This window comes from Zootoca vivipara, chromosome 2 (genome assembly GCF_963506605.1).
Source record: "Zootoca vivipara chromosome 2, rZooViv1.1, whole genome shotgun sequence".
In the NCBI taxonomy this organism is placed as follows: domain Eukaryota; kingdom Metazoa; phylum Chordata; class Lepidosauria; order Squamata; family Lacertidae; genus Zootoca; species Zootoca vivipara.
Genome location: NC_083277.1, coordinates 1,214,165 through 1,231,590, shown reverse-complemented (window position 1 = coordinate 1,231,590; position 17,426 = coordinate 1,214,165). Strand labels below are relative to the sequence as shown.

General features: G+C 46.7%; 2 protein-coding genes across 2 annotated transcripts; both read left to right on the top strand.

Moving 5' to 3' along the window:
- The first annotated feature begins 1,293 nt into the window (after window positions 1–1,293).
- On the top strand, window positions 1,294–6,322 carry LOC118078846 (oocyte zinc finger protein XlCOF6-like). The gene has a single exon (XM_060271121.1). It carries the CDS (start codon window positions 1,705–1,707, stop codon window positions 4,285–4,287), a length of 2,583 nt encoding a protein of 860 aa, XP_060127104.1. The 5' UTR covers window positions 1,294–1,704; the 3' UTR covers window positions 4,288–6,322.
- A 5,285-nt stretch (window positions 6,323–11,607) lies between these two features.
- On the top strand, window positions 11,608–17,175 carry LOC132591781 (zinc finger protein 723-like). Its single transcript, XM_060272205.1, has 3 exons — window positions 11,608–11,648; window positions 14,627–15,031; window positions 17,028–17,175. The coding sequence occupies exons 2-3, from the start codon at window positions 14,673–14,675 to the stop codon at window positions 17,173–17,175; spliced, it is 507 nt and encodes a 168-aa protein (XP_060128188.1). The 5' UTR covers window positions 11,608–11,648; window positions 14,627–14,672.
- The last annotated feature ends 251 nt before the right edge of the window (window positions 17,176–17,426 follow it).

The following is a 17,426-nucleotide window of genomic DNA, read 5'->3' as shown; positions in this document are numbered from 1 at the left end:
TATTCACATTTTTCAGTGTCGTGCATATTTTTATCTTGTGATTATCAGATGCAGAGCGATATACAAATTTACTAAATAATTCCCAGTAGGACCAGAGATAGTATATCCAGAAGCCCTTGCCCAGCCAGTACAAATGAGGAAGAACAGTGAGAGAGGCCTGGACAGGGAATCTCCACTAAGATAGTCATGGAATATGAAACTGATTTGAAGACTGGTTTCTTGTTTACACTCAGGCGGAAACATCACTGGTTTCACTTCCTTTCTCCAGAGTAATCTTCTTCCTTTTCTTTCCCACAATCTGTATTCTTCACCTTTAATATTCACCTTTTCAGCATCACAGATATTTTTATATTGTGATCTTCAGATGAGGATAAATATACAAATTTAATAAATAGTTTCCAGTAGGAGCAAAGGGGGAAGAACAGTGAGAGAGGCTTGAGCTGGGATTCTCCACTAAGATAGGCCAGTGGCAGGAGGCAGGTGCGAGACTCGGCGGCATATAATTATTACCAATAGTAATTGGGGTGGGCATTTTAATCTGGGATTCCCAGCAGTCAGGCTCCAGCTGCTTTCCTTCTGCATCTCCAGCTCTCTCCATGCAATGATGCAAGGCTGAGAGATGGAGGTCCAACCCCAAGAACATTCTCCTACCTGAGCACTCCTTCAGCCAACCAAAAGCACCAAGCCTTGTCACTAGGCTTATATATGGGTCTCCCAAAATGGTCAATATGCACCTCCAGAGGCCAAAGGGAGTGTGCAGGTGATTAATAAAGATCTAGAGGCCGAAGGGGACAAAATGTGGCCTAAGGGGTGGGGGATTATTGTGCAGATGATGAAGAACTTCAAGGTGAACTTAGGACCCTGATGAATAGTGGGCAGGTTTATGGACATAGAGCAGCTCCCTTTCCTGTGAGAAACCACATTACAGTGATACCTCGGGTTCAGTACGCTTCAGGTTGAGTACTTTCAGGTTACCGTAAGTACTCCACGGACACGGAAGTGTTTACTTCCGGGTTCTGCCATGCTCTATCGGCACTTCACGCACGCGTGCTATTGTCGTTCAGATTAAGTACTTTTCGGGGTGCAAATGGCACCCTGGAACCCATTAAGTACTTAACCTGAGGTACCACTGTAAACATTAATTTTTTAAAATCTACAATAGTGTTATTTGTTCTATACTCCAGTACATTGATTATTGCCTTCATTTTATGGATCAATAGTCTCGTTAGATAGTAAAATTAGTATTAAGTTGCTGTTTTACGGGGCGCTTTTCATAGTCTGGAACCATCCATTACTTTAAATTCTGAACTGAAAGTTCGCTTCAGGTTAAGTACGCATCAGGTTAAGTACAGACTTCCGGAACCAATTAAGTACTTAACCTGAGGTTCCACTGTATTTAAAAAGTAAACCCTACAGCTCAATCTTATTCTGAGATAATGCTGCTTCATTAACATTGATTAAGGGTTATGAAAAGCGAGGATGAATTACCATTATCTGACATTCATTTATTTGCATTTCCTAAAAATGTGGAACATATGGAGGATAGGAGAGAATGTAGGAGATGTTAAGATAAGAGCAGGTGCTAATTGATGTGTGTAATATTCCTTTCTTTTCTTTGTAGAAAACAAAAAGTATTTCTTCCCCCCTTCGCCTTCCAAAGCAGACAATGGAGAGGGCAGTCAGAGTTCTGGGGGGCCATGCCCAATGGGAATAACGATTAAATTGTTGGAATGCATGGAGTGTGAAAAGAGAAAGGAGAAACAATTTGAAAATATGGAATGTGGGAAGAGCTTCACTGACAGTGGAACACTAAGAAAACATCAGCAGACTCACACACAAGAGAAACCATTTAAATGTATAGAGTGTGAGAAGAGCTTCAGTAGAAGTGGAACACTTAGAATCCATCAACGGATTCACACAGGGGAGAAACCCTATAAATGTATGGAGTGTGGAAAGAGTTTCAGTGACAGTGGAACACTTAGAAAGCATAAACAGATTCACACAGGGGAGAAACCATTTAAATGCATGGAGTGTGGAAAAAGCTTCTATAGAAGTGGAAGCCTTAGAAAACATCAACAGATTCACACAGGAGAGAAACCATTTAAATGCATGGAGTGTGGAAAGAGCTTCATTGATAGAGGAACACTTAGAATCCATCATCAAAATCACACAGGGGAAAAACCATTTAGATGTAAGGACTGTGGGAAGAGCTTCACTTATAGTGGAGCACTAAGAAAACATCAACGGACTCACACAGGAGAGAAACCATTTATATGCATGGAATGTGGCAAGAGCTTTAGTCGGAGTGGAAACCTGTATTCACATCATCAAACTCATACTGGGGAGAAACCATTTAAATGTATGGAGTGTGGAAAGAGCTTCAGTCACAGTGGAACACTAAGAAAACACCAACGGACTCACACAGGCGAGAAACCATTTAAATGTATGGAGTGTGGAAAGAGCTTCACTGAGAGTGGACACCTTAGAAACCATCAACGGATTCACACAGGGGGAAAACCTTTTAAATGTATTGAGTGTGGAAGGAGCTTCAATGCTAATCAAGCGCTTAGAAGTCATCAACTGACTCACATGGGGGGAAAATCATTTAAATGTATGGAGTGTGGAAAGAGTTTCAGTAGGAGTGGAAGCCTGAATTTTCACCTTCGAACTCACACAGGGGAAAAACCATTTAAATGTCTGGAATGCCGAAAGAGTTTCACTGATAATCGAGTACTTAGAAGTCATCAACGGACTCACATGCGGGAGAAACCATTTAAATGTACGGAGTGTGGAAAGGGCTTCACTTCTAAACAAGTACTTAGAAGTCATCAACGGACTCACACGGGGGAGAAACCATTTAAATGTATGGAGTGTGGAAAGAGCTACATTGACAGTGGAACACTAAGGAAACATCAACGGACTCACACGGGGGAGAAACCATTTAAATGTATGGAGTGCGGAAAGAGCTTCACTTATAGTGGAACACTAAGAAAACATCAATGGACTCACACGGAAGAGAAACCATTTAAATGCATGGAATGTGGAAAAAGTTTCGCTGAGAGTGGAAAACTTAGAATTCATCAATGGACTCACACAGGGGAGAAACCATTTAAATGCATGGAGTGTGGAAAGAGCTTCACTGAGAGTGGAAAACTTAGAATTCATCAACGAACTCACACGGGGGAGAAACCATTTAAATGCATGGAGTGTGGAAAGAGCTTCACTGAGAGTGGAAAACTTAGAATTCATCAACGAACTCACACAGGTGAGAAACCATTTAAATGCATGGAATGTGGAAAGAGCTTCAGTGATAGTGGAAAATTTAGAAGACATCAACGAACTCACACGGGGGAGAAACCATTTAAATGCATGGAGTGTGGAAAGAACTTCATTGATAGTGGAACACTAAGAAAACATCAATGGACACACACGGGGGAGAAACCATTTAAATGTATGGAATGTGGGAAGAGCTTCACTGATAGTGGAAAACTTAGAATTCATCAACGGACTCACACAGGTGAGAAACCATTTAAATGCATTGAATGTGGAAAGAGCTTCAGTCACAATGGAACCCTGAGAACTCATCAACGGACTCACACAGGGGAGAAACCATTTAAATGCATGGAGTGTGAAAAGTGCTTCAGTCACAATGGAACCCTTAGAATTCATCAACGGACTCACACAGGGGAGAAACCATTTAAATGTATGGAGTGTGGGAAGAGCTTCACTGATAGTGGAACACTTAGAATTCATCAACGGACTCACACAGGTGAGAAACCATTTAAATGCATGGAGTGTGGAAAGAACTTCACTGATAGTGGACAACTTAGAATTCATCAACGGACTCACACAGGTGAGAAACCATTTAAATGCATGGAGTGTGGAAAGAGCTTCAGTCGGAGTGGACTCCTTACAAACCATCATCATATTCACACAGGAGATAAACCATTTAAATGTATGGATTGTGGAAAGAGCTTCAGTCGGAGTAGCCACCTTGCAAACCATCGTCTGATTCACACGGGGGAGAAACCATTTAAATGTATGGAGTGTGGAAAGAGCTTCACTGAGAGTGGACACCTTAGAAACCATCATCTGATTCACACGGGGGAGAAACCATTTAAATGTATGGAATGTGGGAAGAACTTCAGTCAGAGTGGACATCTTAGATACCATCAATGGACTCACAGAATGGAGAAACCATTTCAATGCATGGAGTGTGGAAAGAGCTTCAGTACAAGTGGAGTTCTTACAAAACATCAACAAACTCACACAGTGGAGAAACCATAGAAGTGTTAGGAAAGTGGACAGAGGTTCAGTTGTAGTGGAAGTCTTACAAACCATCAAAAGACTCTGAGGGGTAAGAGCTGTAAGAGTGGAAACTCAACAGGCCATCAATTAACTCAAAGAAAAGAAACGGTTTAAATAGGAGTAGGGAATCTGCTTTGGTTAGTATGGAACTCTTTTTAGAGTGTAGAACCTGTTTCTCTCCTACTTTACACTTTCTTTCACATCAATAACAGGAAATCCATTTTAAAGGCATGCAGTGTATGTGAGCTTTTGTTGTTTGTATGTAACATTGTCTAGACATGTTTTTAAATAATGAGGGTAACATTTCACATATAGTGTTTAATGTACTGTTAGATAGAGATGGGGAGTTTGTGAGTTTGGAGTGTTGCTTTTGAATTAGGATGGACAGAGAGTGAGCTGGTTTTGGTGTTTGGGGGAGGGAGTTGGAAATGTTTGTATCTGGGAATGGAGAGTTGCACAAAGTGGAGCTGAGACTGGAGGTGTTGCTTTGGAAAGCAGAGTTGGTTAGATGATTCAGCGGGGGAAACACAGCCCCGAACAGGTAAGGAGGTAGTACAAGAATACTTGGCTACTTTAGATGTATTCACGTCTCCAGGGCCAGATGAACTACATCCAAGAGTATTAAAAGAACTGGCAGAGGTGATTTCAGAACCACTGGCAGTAATCTTTGAGAATTCCTGGAGAACAGGCAAAGTTCCAGCAGACTGAAGGAGGGCAAATGTTATCCCTATTTTCAAAAAGGGGGAAAGAGAGGAGCCAAACAATTACCGCCCAGTCAGCCTGACATCAATACCAGGAAAGATTCTAGAGCAGATCATTAAGCAAACAGTCTGTGAGCACCTAGAAAGAAACTCTGTGATTACTAAAAGTCAGCATGGGTTTCTGAAAAATAAGTCATGTCAGACTAATCTGATCTCCTTTTTTGACAGAATTACAAGCCTGGTAGATGAAGGGAACGCTGTGGATGTAGCCTATCTTGATTTCAGCAAGGCCTTTGACAAGGTGCCCCATGATATTCTTGTAAAGAAGCTGGTAAAATGTGGGCCAGACAATGCTACCATTCCGTGGATTTGTAACTGGCTGGCTGACCGAACCCAAAGGGTGCTCATCAATGGCTCCTCCTCATCCTGGAGAGTAGTGACTAGTGGGGTGCCACAGGGTTCTGTCTTGGGCCCAATCTTATTCAACATCTTTATCAATGACTTGGATGATGGGCTTGAGGGCATCCTGATCAGGTTTGCAAATGACACTAAATTGGGAGGGGTGGATAGTACCCCAGAGGACAGGATCACACTTCAGAATGACCTTAACAGATTAGACAACTGGGCCAAAGCAAACAAGATGAATTTTAACAGGGAGAAATGTAAAGTACTACAGTTGGGCAAAATAAAAATTAAAAAATGAAAGGCACAAATACAGGATGGGTGACACCAGGCTTGAGAGCAGTACATGTGAAAAGGATCTAGGAGTCTTGGTAGACCACAAACTTGACAAGAGTCAATGGCGTGATGCTGCAGCTAAAAAGTTCTTCCTAATGTTTAGGTGGAATCTTCTTTCTTGTAGTTTGAATCCATTGCTCCGTGTCCGCTTCTCTGGAGCAGCAGAAAACAACCTTTCTCCCTCCTCTATATGACATCCTTTTATATTTTTGAACATGGCTATCATATCGCCCCTTAACCTTCTCTTCTTCAGGCTAAACATACCCAGCTCCCTAAGCCGTTCCTCATAAGGCATCGTTTCCAGGCCTTTGACCATTTTGGTTGCCCTCCTCTGGACACGTTCCAGCTCGTCAGTATCCTTCTTGAACTGTGGTGCCCAGAACTGGACACAGTACTCCAGGTGAGGTCTGACCAGAGCAGAATACAGTGGTACTATTACTTCCCTTGATCTGGATGCTATACTCCTATTGATGCAGCCCAGAATTGCATTGGCTTTTTTAGCTGCTGCATCACACTGCTGACTCATGTCAAGTTTGTGGTCTACCAAGACTCCTAGATCCTTTTCACATGTACTGCTCTCAAGCCAGGTGTCTCCCATCCTGTATTTGTGCCTTTCATTTTTTTTGCCCAAGTGTAGTACTTTGCATTGGCTTTTTTAGCTGCTGCATTAGCTAAATCAGTGTTTCTCAACCTTTTTTGGGCCACGGCACACTTGTTCCATGAAAAGAATCACGAGGCACACCAACTCTGTGCCGCCCTATAGGTACGCGATGCCTTTTCCTCGGGAGGAGACCGTTGCCTATTGTTCTCGCCTTCCTACCCCCTCTTCCCACCACCACTGAAGTTGTGCGACAGACACCCTCGCTGCTTTGTGTGTGAACCTGGGCGACTGGCGTGTGTGTGGATGGATGTGAGTGTGCGCACACACAAAGGGGAGGGGGCAGCTGGAGCGCAATGCGCGCTGCTGACGCCGGGCCGGCTTCGGCCCGCCGGGGAGCGAGCGGAGAGAGGAAAGAGGCCGCGCCGGTGCTGCTCAGCCTTGGCGCCCGCCTTCTCAACAGCCACCGCTTCTTCTCCATGCCCCGCGGCCTCCGGCCTCGAAGCGCAGCCCCCTCTGCCGCCACCACCACCACCGAGCTCCCGCCGCCTGAGGCGAGGGAGCGACAGCTGCAGACGAGGCTGAGGAAAGCCAGGCCCGTCAGGCCGGCGGCGGCGGCCCCGTTCGTTGCGTGTGGAAAGTTTCGGTTGGTGGACTAGAAGCGGAGAGCGGGGCGCGTGAGGCGCCGGCGGCGAGAGAAGGGATGGGATCTCGGCTGCCACAACTGCCGCCTTGCCGGGGACCCTGAGAGGGGGAGCTGCGGGAGGAGGGGCTGCGGCGAGGCGGGCGGGCGGCTGGCCCCCGCCTGCCTGACATTGATCGCCCCTTCCCGTCCGATCGCGGCCGCCCGGGCGGGCGGGCCGCCTCCGCCAGGATGATCACGAACACGCGTGGCTTCCTGTGGTCGGACCTGGAGACTTGGGCTCTGCTGGAGATCTGGGGGGGAGGCGGACGTGCAGAGCGCCCTGGACGGCAACTTTCGCAACAGCCATGTGTACCAGGACGTGGCTTGCCGCCTGGCTGAGCTGCAAATCGCCCTTCTCATCGCCGCACGTGGCGGCACACCAGACAGAGTCTTGCGGCACACTAGTGTGCCGCGGAACAGCGGTTGAGAAACGCTGAGCTAAATGAGTATAATGTGGAAGGAGGTTCAGGCAGGTCCCAAACCGAGTGTGCTAAGGGTCAACTTCCTTCAAATCCACCTCTGGGCCCTGAGGGTGGAAAGCCTCCCTCCACCTTTGAAATTGGACATGATCCGACAGAGTCCTCCTGGCAGCAGAGCACAATGCATATTATTGATGTAATTATATTATTGTTGTTGTTGCCATCATGGACTGGCTGGATGCAGAGGAGGGGGGAGACCCCTCTTTCCGCTCTCCTAATTCTTCCACCATTCCTGCTTCATTGGATTCCATGAGTTCTTGTTTTATGAAGGGGGGGGGCTTTTCTCTATCCTCTTTCTCCCTGCTATCTGGTCAGTCCCTCCTTCCTCGTCTTCTCTCCAAACTAAAAGGTCCCAAATACTGAACTGTGCACAGTACTCCAAATGTGTTCACACCCTAGATCTCCACGACACCATTAGGATAGTGGTGGGTGTGTTTCCAATCGCTTCCCTAAACATCCCCAGCGTGGGATTTGGATTTTTTTTCAAGCCACTGCACACGGGGTCAACATCTTCCCTGAGTTACCTAACATGACCCCCAAGGTCTTGCTCCTCCCCATCAGCCTCTATGTGAAATTAATATTTTTTTGGCCCAACATGCATCTGTTTAATCTTGTTGACAATGAACTGGAACCCTGGCAGAACGAATGGATGGTGCCAACCTGGGTTTAATGAAAAAGGGACATGTAAATATTTGTTGTTGTTTTTGTTGTTGTTGTCAGGGCTGTCTTAAGCCCCCCCCCGCCCCGTTTCCCAGAGTTGTTGACCTTTTATTAAGGGGGGGCCCTCACAAAGTTATTGATCTTTTTTAGGGAGCTGGCACCACGCTTACGCATTACCTGTATCTCTGCTTGTGAAAAGAAAACAGGAAACATAAACAAACAAGTGTTATTCGTGTTCATACAAAATTTTTAAAAAATCATTCAGTAGCACCTTAAAGACCAACTAATACACTTTTATGTTCTGTAGTTGTTTTTATCTCTTTGCATTTTTCTTTTTCATTTGTTTTTGTGGTTTTTGTTCTTGCATTTTTGTATTTTGTATTAACTGAAAATGAATAAAAATTATTTGAAACAAAGAAAAGAAAAGAAAAGAAGGACTCTGGGCTACCCTTTAGGGTTGTTGTCAGTTACTGTTCCAAGTCCCACAAATCCGGTCTACTTTACAGGGCTGTTGTAATGCAGACACCCTACGCCACGGCCCTGTCTCCCCCACGTTGTGAAATGGGTGTAAAAATGACCAGATCCGGCCCCCTCCCCTGTGTTATAGGAAAATCCTTGCGCTCACTTGGATAACCAAACCAAGACACCAGCCAGGAATTGCGGAGCGAAACAGCAGCCAGTAGGCCTGGTCTTTATTGAAAAGACTCTTGCAACAGGACTTCCACCCACCACATGGGAGAAGCTGGAAGAAGCCCAGAACAAAGGATGGCTCCCACTTTAATCAGTTTTACAAATTCAGGTAGGTAGCCGTGTTGGTCTGACGCAGTCGAAATAGATATAAAAAGTTTAAAAAATGTTCAGTAGCACCTTAGAGACCAACTAAGTTTGTTCTTGGTATAAGCTTTTGTGTGCATGCACACTTCTTCAGATACACTGAAATAGACGACCAACAGACGACTTTTTCAAAGAGACCCACAACACCCCTAAAATTACACTCCTGCATACATCCCATGTTGGGAGGGTCTGGGTGCAGAAACCTGAGCATCAAGGCTTGCCCCCCTTTTCCCTTGACCTCCACCATACACCCATTAAGTATACAAAAGAGATATTTACATGTCCCTGTTTCCCAACCAAGTTAATCACCCCTTTTGTACTGATCTGGTTTTGCTATTGCTCCCTGTCTGGCACTCAGGTGTCAGGATGCTCCCTCAGGCAATACCTGGGCTCCCGCTTTAGGGATCAGGGCTGCCCTCCCTCATGTCCCAAGATCCCCCCCTTGGGAGCCATTTCCTTATGTGGGGCTTGGAGGAGACATTGGGTGTGTGAATGAAGGGGGGGAGCAGACTGCCTGCTGGAGGGGCAACTCCCCCCCCTAATTGTAAAAATTCCTGTAACACCTGCAGAGGATTAAAAGAGAGGAAGGGGGAGATGTAAGCTGTGGCCCCTTCCTGCCCCGGAGGACTTTTTTGGGGGGGGGGGGGTCTCCTTCCCCATCGTCTCTCGGGAGATTTAACCTGGGAGATTATCAGGAAAAAGAGGATAACAGAGCTGGTTTGGAAAGAGGATATTTGTGTCTTCTGGGAGGGAGGTGTCATTCATTTCTCCCCAAGGGTCAGTAAGCTCCGCTTCCTAGAGAGGCAGGGAGGTTTGGAGGGGGGAGGGGAGGGGGAGGGGCCGCCATTCACATTCCCAGAAGAGGAGCAGGTTGGCAGAGGAGGAGAAGGGGGGAAAGGTGTAAAATATAGATATGGGCCCAGGGTTTAGCCTGTATCTGCACTGCACCACTTCAGCCTGCAAGGAAGACCCCGTTTTCTGGGACACATTGATTCCACCACTTGGGGAGGCAAACCAAGTCAGGAGGGAGGAGGGTCCGGCTGGACATCTCTTCCCCTGGGAAAAGGGGTGCACTGGAGAGCAGTCCATTCTGTGAGCTGCCTCCTCTGCAGTCTGAGGTGGGACAGATCCTGCCCAGCCATAGATCCACCACTCGGGAGGATCAGGACAGAGAATTTGGGTGCAACTTGCCCTATTAATGCTCCCCTGAGATTTCCTGTAACAGGAATAGCAGCTCCGCTGGGGCACCTCCTTGCATAACAAAATGAGTAACACAATGAATTTCAACAGGGACAAATAAAAGTCAGGTCCTGCACAAAGAGAGGATGTGGGACACCTGGCTTACTAGCAGGACATGTGAAAAGGATCTAGGGGTCTTGGTGGACCCCTAGCTTAACATGAGTCCACAGGGTGAAGCAGCAACAAAAAAATATACCTCTATTCTAGGCTGTAGGGTCTGACTCCAACCAAGGGCTTCAAGTTGCAAGAAAGGAGATTCTGACTAAGCATTTGGAAACCCTCTCTGAGAGCAAGAGCTGCTTGGCAGGAGAACAGACTCCCAGGAGAGGTTTTTGAGCAGAGGTTGGGGGGCCATCTGTCCTGGATGCTTGAGCTGAGATGCCTGCCTTGCAGGGGGTTGGTCTAGATCAGGCATAGGCAACCTTGGCTCTCCAGATGTTTTGGAACTACAACTCCCATGATCCCTAGCTAACAGGGCCAGTGTTCAGGGATCATGGGAGTTGTAGTTCCAAAACATCTGGAGAGCCAAGGTTCCCTATGCCTGGTCTAGATGACTCTTCAGCCCCTTCTAGTTCTCAGATTCTGTGATGCTATGGCTCTTCAAAGGGGCAGTGGGGAGAAGGGGGAAAGGAAGGGGAGAGCCAGCCCATGGAGAGGGGGGGGGTGGAATATCTCTTTGTTACCAGTGGGCATAGCTGCCAAGTTTTCCCTTTTCTCGCGAGGAAGCCTATTCAGCATAAGGGAAAATCCCTTTAAAAAAGGGATAACTTGGCAGCTATGCCAGTGGGGGGGGTGGGGGACCATTGTATTTCAATCTTGCCTTTGAACCAAAGCTGTCTTCCAAGCAGCGCACATAAAATAAGCGGATAGAAGAGATTGATTGATTGATTGATAGATGATAGATAGATAGATATAATGGCAAGGGATAACACCATTAAGGGTTGTCGTAAGTCGCTCTTCCAAGTCCCAAAGGCGCACCCCAACTCCGGTCTACTCTGCACGGCTGTTGTAACGGGGACACCCTACGTCACAGCCCTGCCTCCCCCACTTTGGGAAATGGGCGGGGAAATGACGGGATCCCCTCCCCCCTTTTCCCAGCAATGGATTAAAAGAGATGAAGGAGGAGGACTTTTTGGGAGGGGGGGTCTATTTCCCTGCCGCCTCCGGGGATCGAACCTGGGAGATGATCAGGAAAGAAACAGGATATTCAGAGCTTGTTTGGAAGGAGGAGAATTTGTGTCTTCTGGGAGGGAGGCGTCACTCATTCCTCCCCAAGGGTCAGTGAGCTCCGCTTCCTAGAGAGGCAGGGAGGTTGGGTGGGTGGGTGGAGCCAAGAGGGGAGGGGGTGGGGCCGCCATTCACATTCCCGGAAGCGGAGCAGGTCTGCAGAGGAGGAGGAAAAAGAGGTGCAAAATATATCTATATATATTATGGGGGCGCGGGGAAGAGAGGGCAGGATTTGGGGCGGGGGGGGGAATGAAAGGAAAGTAGGGGACTTCCCCCTCCCCCTCCCCCTTCTTTCTGTGGGTCAGTCGAGCGGGGGAGGGGCTGATTCAGGCCCCGATCCATGTAATCCGGCTGCAGATCAGGGACCCTCCATTCGCAGGGTTCTCATTGCAAGCCCCCCCCCCAAGAAATCAGCCTTCCTGCCTTTTCCAAAGGGGGTTCAGGGGGGGGGCTTTTTGCAGAGGGAGCACCGGCAGGGTTTGCATTGCAAGGTCCCCTTTGTAGCGCAAGGAGGTGCTCAGCTGTCAAGAGATGCTCAGCTCCCCTGCCCCCCCCCCGAGGACCCCCACCCCCAAGCAGGGCTGGGACTTGAAGCAAGGCCTCCATTCCGTGCCCCTCTGCGTGTTCTGGGTTCCCCCTGGCAGGCATCTCTGGGGCGCTCCTGGCTCCGCCCGGGTACCAAGGCAAGGCTTGGTAGGTCCCTCTTGTCTAGAGCAGGGGGGCCCAAACTTTTCTCAAAGAGGGCCAGATTGAATGAAGTGAAGATACATGAGGGCCGACCAAAGTTGTTGACCATTTTTTACAATTTTACCCCAAAGTTGTTGACCATTTTTAGAACACAGAGAGATTGGGGCCCCAAAACACACTATAGACATGCCTGGGGGAGGATCGAAGCCAGCATTGGCAGGAGCTGGGGAGAGAGAGAGAGAGAGAGAGACTTGGGGGCTGCCTGCCTTGACTTCTCCCTCCTGCCCAGGAATCTGCCATGATTTCGAGTTGACCAGGGAGAGATCCCTGAACAGGAGGCCTGATCCACCCACCGTCTCCTCCCTTGAAGCTCAGTCCTTGCCCTGCCATAAGTCCCAGGTCAGCTCCTGCATGGGGCGCTGGGGGCTGTTATAGGGAGTCCAACCATGGGGGGAAAGAGGAAGCCCACTTTATTATTTCTGCCCTTTGAGGCTTCTGTCTTGGCAACTACAGTCTCACCCACATGCCTGTCTTTCTGGGGAGAAGCATCTAAAGGGTTCCTACCCAGAGATACCTGTGCCCAACTCCTTCTCTCCATTCCACCAGGTTTCCATTATTCCCACTATATCAGATCTCTTAAATCCGTGGGATTTAAGGGATTGGGAAGATTGCTATGGAAATGGGTGGGGTTCTCCCCCAACAGTCTGTGTATTTATCATTACAATTGTTATTTATTTATTGAATCCCTCCCCAAACATAAATACATATCCACTTGTTGATTTGTAGTCAGTGGTACATCCGGCCCAATCTGCATCAATATCCGCAAGCTTTTCAGGATTACTAACAGCTGGCAACTTCCATTTACAATTCATTGTGCCCTTCAAATACTGTACCCCCCTTTTCACACCCGCATAATCCTGTTCGGGTAGGGGGGGGCATTTACCTTCCCACTAAGAATTCCCACAGCATTAGCTAAATCAGGTGTACAAGTGGTAACAAGATACAAAAGTCTACCAATTGCTGACCTGCATTCTATGTTGTCAGGTAATGTTTTCAAATCCTGCTGATTCTTTAAGAAGTCAGTAGCCATGGGTGTTGCAACTGGGTGTGCATCTTGCATTTGCAAAATCTGGATAAGGTCATGAATCTTTTGACCCATATTCTTCTCTTTCAACTTGGATTCCGAGGTAGTACTGGATCTTTCCCAGTTCCTTGACCTCAACCTCTGTGCTTAGGTGTTTCACAACATGGGCATAGGTAGGTAGCCGTGTTGGTCTGGATCGAAGTAAAATAAAAAAAATTCCTTCAGTAGCACCTTAAAGACCAACTAAGTTTTTATTTTGGTATGAGCTAGTGTGCATGCACACGAAAGCTCATACCAAAATAAAAACTTAGTTGGTCTTTAAGGTGCTACTGAAGGAATTTTTTTTATTTAACATGGGCATAGTGTCTGTCATTTGCTGTGGCAAGAATCAAGTCATCAACAAAAGCTAAAACGTATGAAAAATAAATGGTCCATTACTTGACTTGCTGTACAGGCACTTGTTGGCATGGCCTTCCTCGTACCCAAGCTGCATCAGCATTTTGTGCAGTTTCTGATTCCAGGCTCTAGCATAAAGTCCATAAAGTCCCTTTTGCAGTTTGCTCACTAAATGTCCCTCGTGCTTTCATAAAACCTTTAGGTTGCCTCTGAAATTTGACCCTGCAGAAAGGCACTTGCAATGTCAATGTGCCTAATTTCCATTTGCTTGGCGGCTGCAATGCTCAAAAGCATTCTTACGCTGCTGTACCTCACAGTTGGCGCAAAGACTTCATCATAATCTTCGCCATAGCGTTGAGAAAAGTCTTGCGCTGCACTATCTCTTCTGCCCCTTTCTTAATATTAAACACCCACTTCCTTCGTATGAACTTCTTACCGGGAGGTAGGTCAATAAGGGTCCACGTCTTCTTCTGATGCAGTACAACATTCCTTCTGTGTGGCCTTCCTCCAGAGAGAGGCATTTGCAGTTGGCATCTCCTCCCAGGTAGAAGGTTCTTGAGAACAGAAATTGTGTGGCGGGGCAGTGGGAGCCCCCATTATCTAAAGTGGTACCTCAGATTAAGAATGATTTCAGGTTCTAGAAGCACTATCAAATGTTGCTTCCAGTGCACAAAATTGTATTCATTTAACTTAGGACCCTGATTAATAGTGGGCAGGTTCATGGACATAGAGCAGCTCCCTTTCCTATGGGAAACCACTTTTTATAAAAAGGTAAACTCCACAGTTCAAGCGTATTCTAAGATAATGCTGCTTCCTTAACGCTGATTAAGGGTTATGAAAGGCCAATGATGCATTACAATGATCTAACATTATTTCATTTGCCTTTCTTAAAAAATTGGAACATATGGAGGGCAGGAGAGAATGTATGAGATGTTAAAATAAGAGCAGGTGTTGATTGATGTGTGTAATATTCCTTTGTTTTCTTCCTAGAAAACAAATAGGATTTCCTCCCCCCCTTCACCGTCCAAGGAAGACAATGGAGAAGGCCGCCAGAAATCTGGGGAGGCATTTCAATGCAAATAATGAAGAAGCCATTAAAAAAACATTCAAATGCATGGAGTGCGGAAAGAGATTCAGTCAGAGTGGAATACTTAGAAACCATCAACGGACTCACACAGGGGAGAAACCATTTAAATGTCTGGAGTGTGGAAAGAGCTTCACTACTATTGGAAACCTTAAAAACCATCAACGAACTCACACAGGGGAGAAACCATTTAAGTGCATGGAGTGTGGAAAGAGCTTCAGTCAGAGTGGACACCTTAGAAACCATCAACGGACTCACACGGGGGAGAAACCATTTAAATGTATGGAATGTGGGAAGAGATTCAGTCAGAGTGGACAGCCCTGTAGCAACAGACAGGCCCAGACAGGAGGGGGATCATATGGGCCACTTGGCACAGGCCTCCAAATCCAAAGGGGGCCTCTGTCAGCATATTCACAATCAGTAAAATGAAAAAAAGTAACAAAAGGGTTAAAAACAGGGTCACATTATCTACCTGGCCCCGGCCTCTGTCTGGCCCTGCAAGGGCCTGGCAACAGAAGGTGCGTTCTGAGTTGTTCAGTTCCATAAAAAAACCAGGAAGTGGCAAGGGGAAGGTAGGGGATTGTAAATCGAGGGGGTTTGAATTGGGCACTGCAAATATCTGAGGACTTAAACGGGAGAGAAAGTGCATGGTTGTTGTTTTTTTTAAAAAAAGACGCAGAGGGTTGCATTCAGTCATAGTATATGTGAAATGGAGGGTAATAGCCCCCCTTCAGATCCCCCTGAGCCTTAGTGTCCCCCTGAGTCGAGGCGAGATACTGTGGAGAGGGCAGGTTTAATCCCTGTGTCTCCCCCCCACCCTGTTCTGACCCATTACGTATCCCTGCCTTCTATTCATTGGACCTTGTTGCTGGAAAAGGCCTGTTTTCAGTTGAAACAAAATAAAAATATTCCTTCCAGCAGCACCTTAAAGACCAACTAAGGTGCTGCTGGAAGGATTTTTTTTTATTTTTATTTGACTACGTCAGACATTGTGGCTAATCCCTGTGACTGCCCCCACGTGTCCCGATCCATGATCTATTCTGTTTGCCCCCCCCCTCCGTGACCGGCGTATGACAGGAGCCTAGGGGTGTGATAATGGCCGCCTTGCTGATTTCAGTTGCTTGGTTGATGATGATGTCATTTGGTTTGTGGGTGTGGCTTAGATTTCACAGGAAGGGAGGGGGTGTACTGTGGGAGGAATTCCACTTGAGGGCGCTGTTTGACTTGGTGGAAAACCAGGTCTGTACCTGCGCAGGTGTGCTCTTTGAGGGATTTTTGCCCCCAACAATGCGCATGGAGTGGCCTGGATTGTTGTGTCAAAATTTCAGGACGATCGGTCAAGCGGTTACGGAGAAAAGTGGAACCTGGATTTTCACGATTTTTACTTTTTTATATATATAGATTGTGTATTTGGTGGCAGGAAAAATAAAAGGGGTATAGAATCCTAGACTCATAGAGTTGGAAGAGACCACAAGGGCCATCCAGTCTAACCCCCTGCCGAGCAGGAAACACCATCAAAAGCATTCTTGAAATATGCCTATCAAGCCTCTGCTTAAAGACCTCCAAAGAAGGAGACTCCACCACACTCCTTGGTAGCAAATTCCACTGCCAAACAGCTCTTACTGTCAGGAAGTTCTTCCTAATGTTGAGGTGGAATCTTCTTTCTTGTAGTTTGAATCCATTGCTCCATGTCCGCTTCTCTGAAGTTTGAACATGGCTACCATATCACTCCTTAACCTTCTCTTCTCCAGGCTAAACATACCCAGCTCCCTAAGCCGTTCCTCATAAGGCATCGTTTCCAGGCCTTTGACCATTTTCGATGCCCTCTTCTGGACACGTTCCAGCTTGTCAGTATCCTTCTTGAACTGTGGTGCCCAGAACTGGACACAGTACTCCAGGTGAGGTCTGACCAGAGCAGAATACAGTGGTACTATTACTTCCCTAGATCTAGATGCTATACTCCTATTGATGCAGCCCAGAATTGCATTGGCTTCTTTAGCTGCTGCATCACACTGCTGACTCATGTTAAGTTTGTGGTCTACCAAGACTCCTAGATCCTTTTCACATGTACTGCTCTCAAGCCAGGTGTCACCCATCCTGTATTTGTGCCTTTCATTTTTTATTTTTTATTTTGCCCAAGTGTAGTACTTTACATTTTTCCTTGTTAAAATTCATAAAAGTCCTTTTTTGTTGCCACAAATAACTTTTAAGAAGGATTTTTTATTACATCAGCAGAAAAAAAATCGATATACAGGGAGAATTGCCACATTGGTACTTTGTGATAACTAAGTGGGTTTTGCGTTGAAGTTTGGGGACTCGGTCTCTAAAAGGTTCACCATCACTGCCCTCGGATCATGTCCAGTTGCAAAGGTGGAGGGGGGCTTTCCACCCTCAGGGCCCAGAGGGGGCTCCTGCCTTGGGGCAGCTGGTGGAGTTGGAGGAAGTTGACCCTTAGCACTCTCGCTTTGGGACCTGCCTGAACCTCCTTCCACATTAGACTCCTCCTTACATTGCTTTGAGATGCTCTGGTACGGCCCCTTCTTCCCTGTGCCCCCTTCCCTCATCAGGCAAGATGTGCAGCTAGGAACAGAGCCTTTCCTGCTTATGCCACTAAACACCCCTTTTATTTCTCCTGCCACCAAATATATCTATACACAATATATCTATAAATCAAAAGAATAGATGAGGGTTTTCAAGATTACCTTG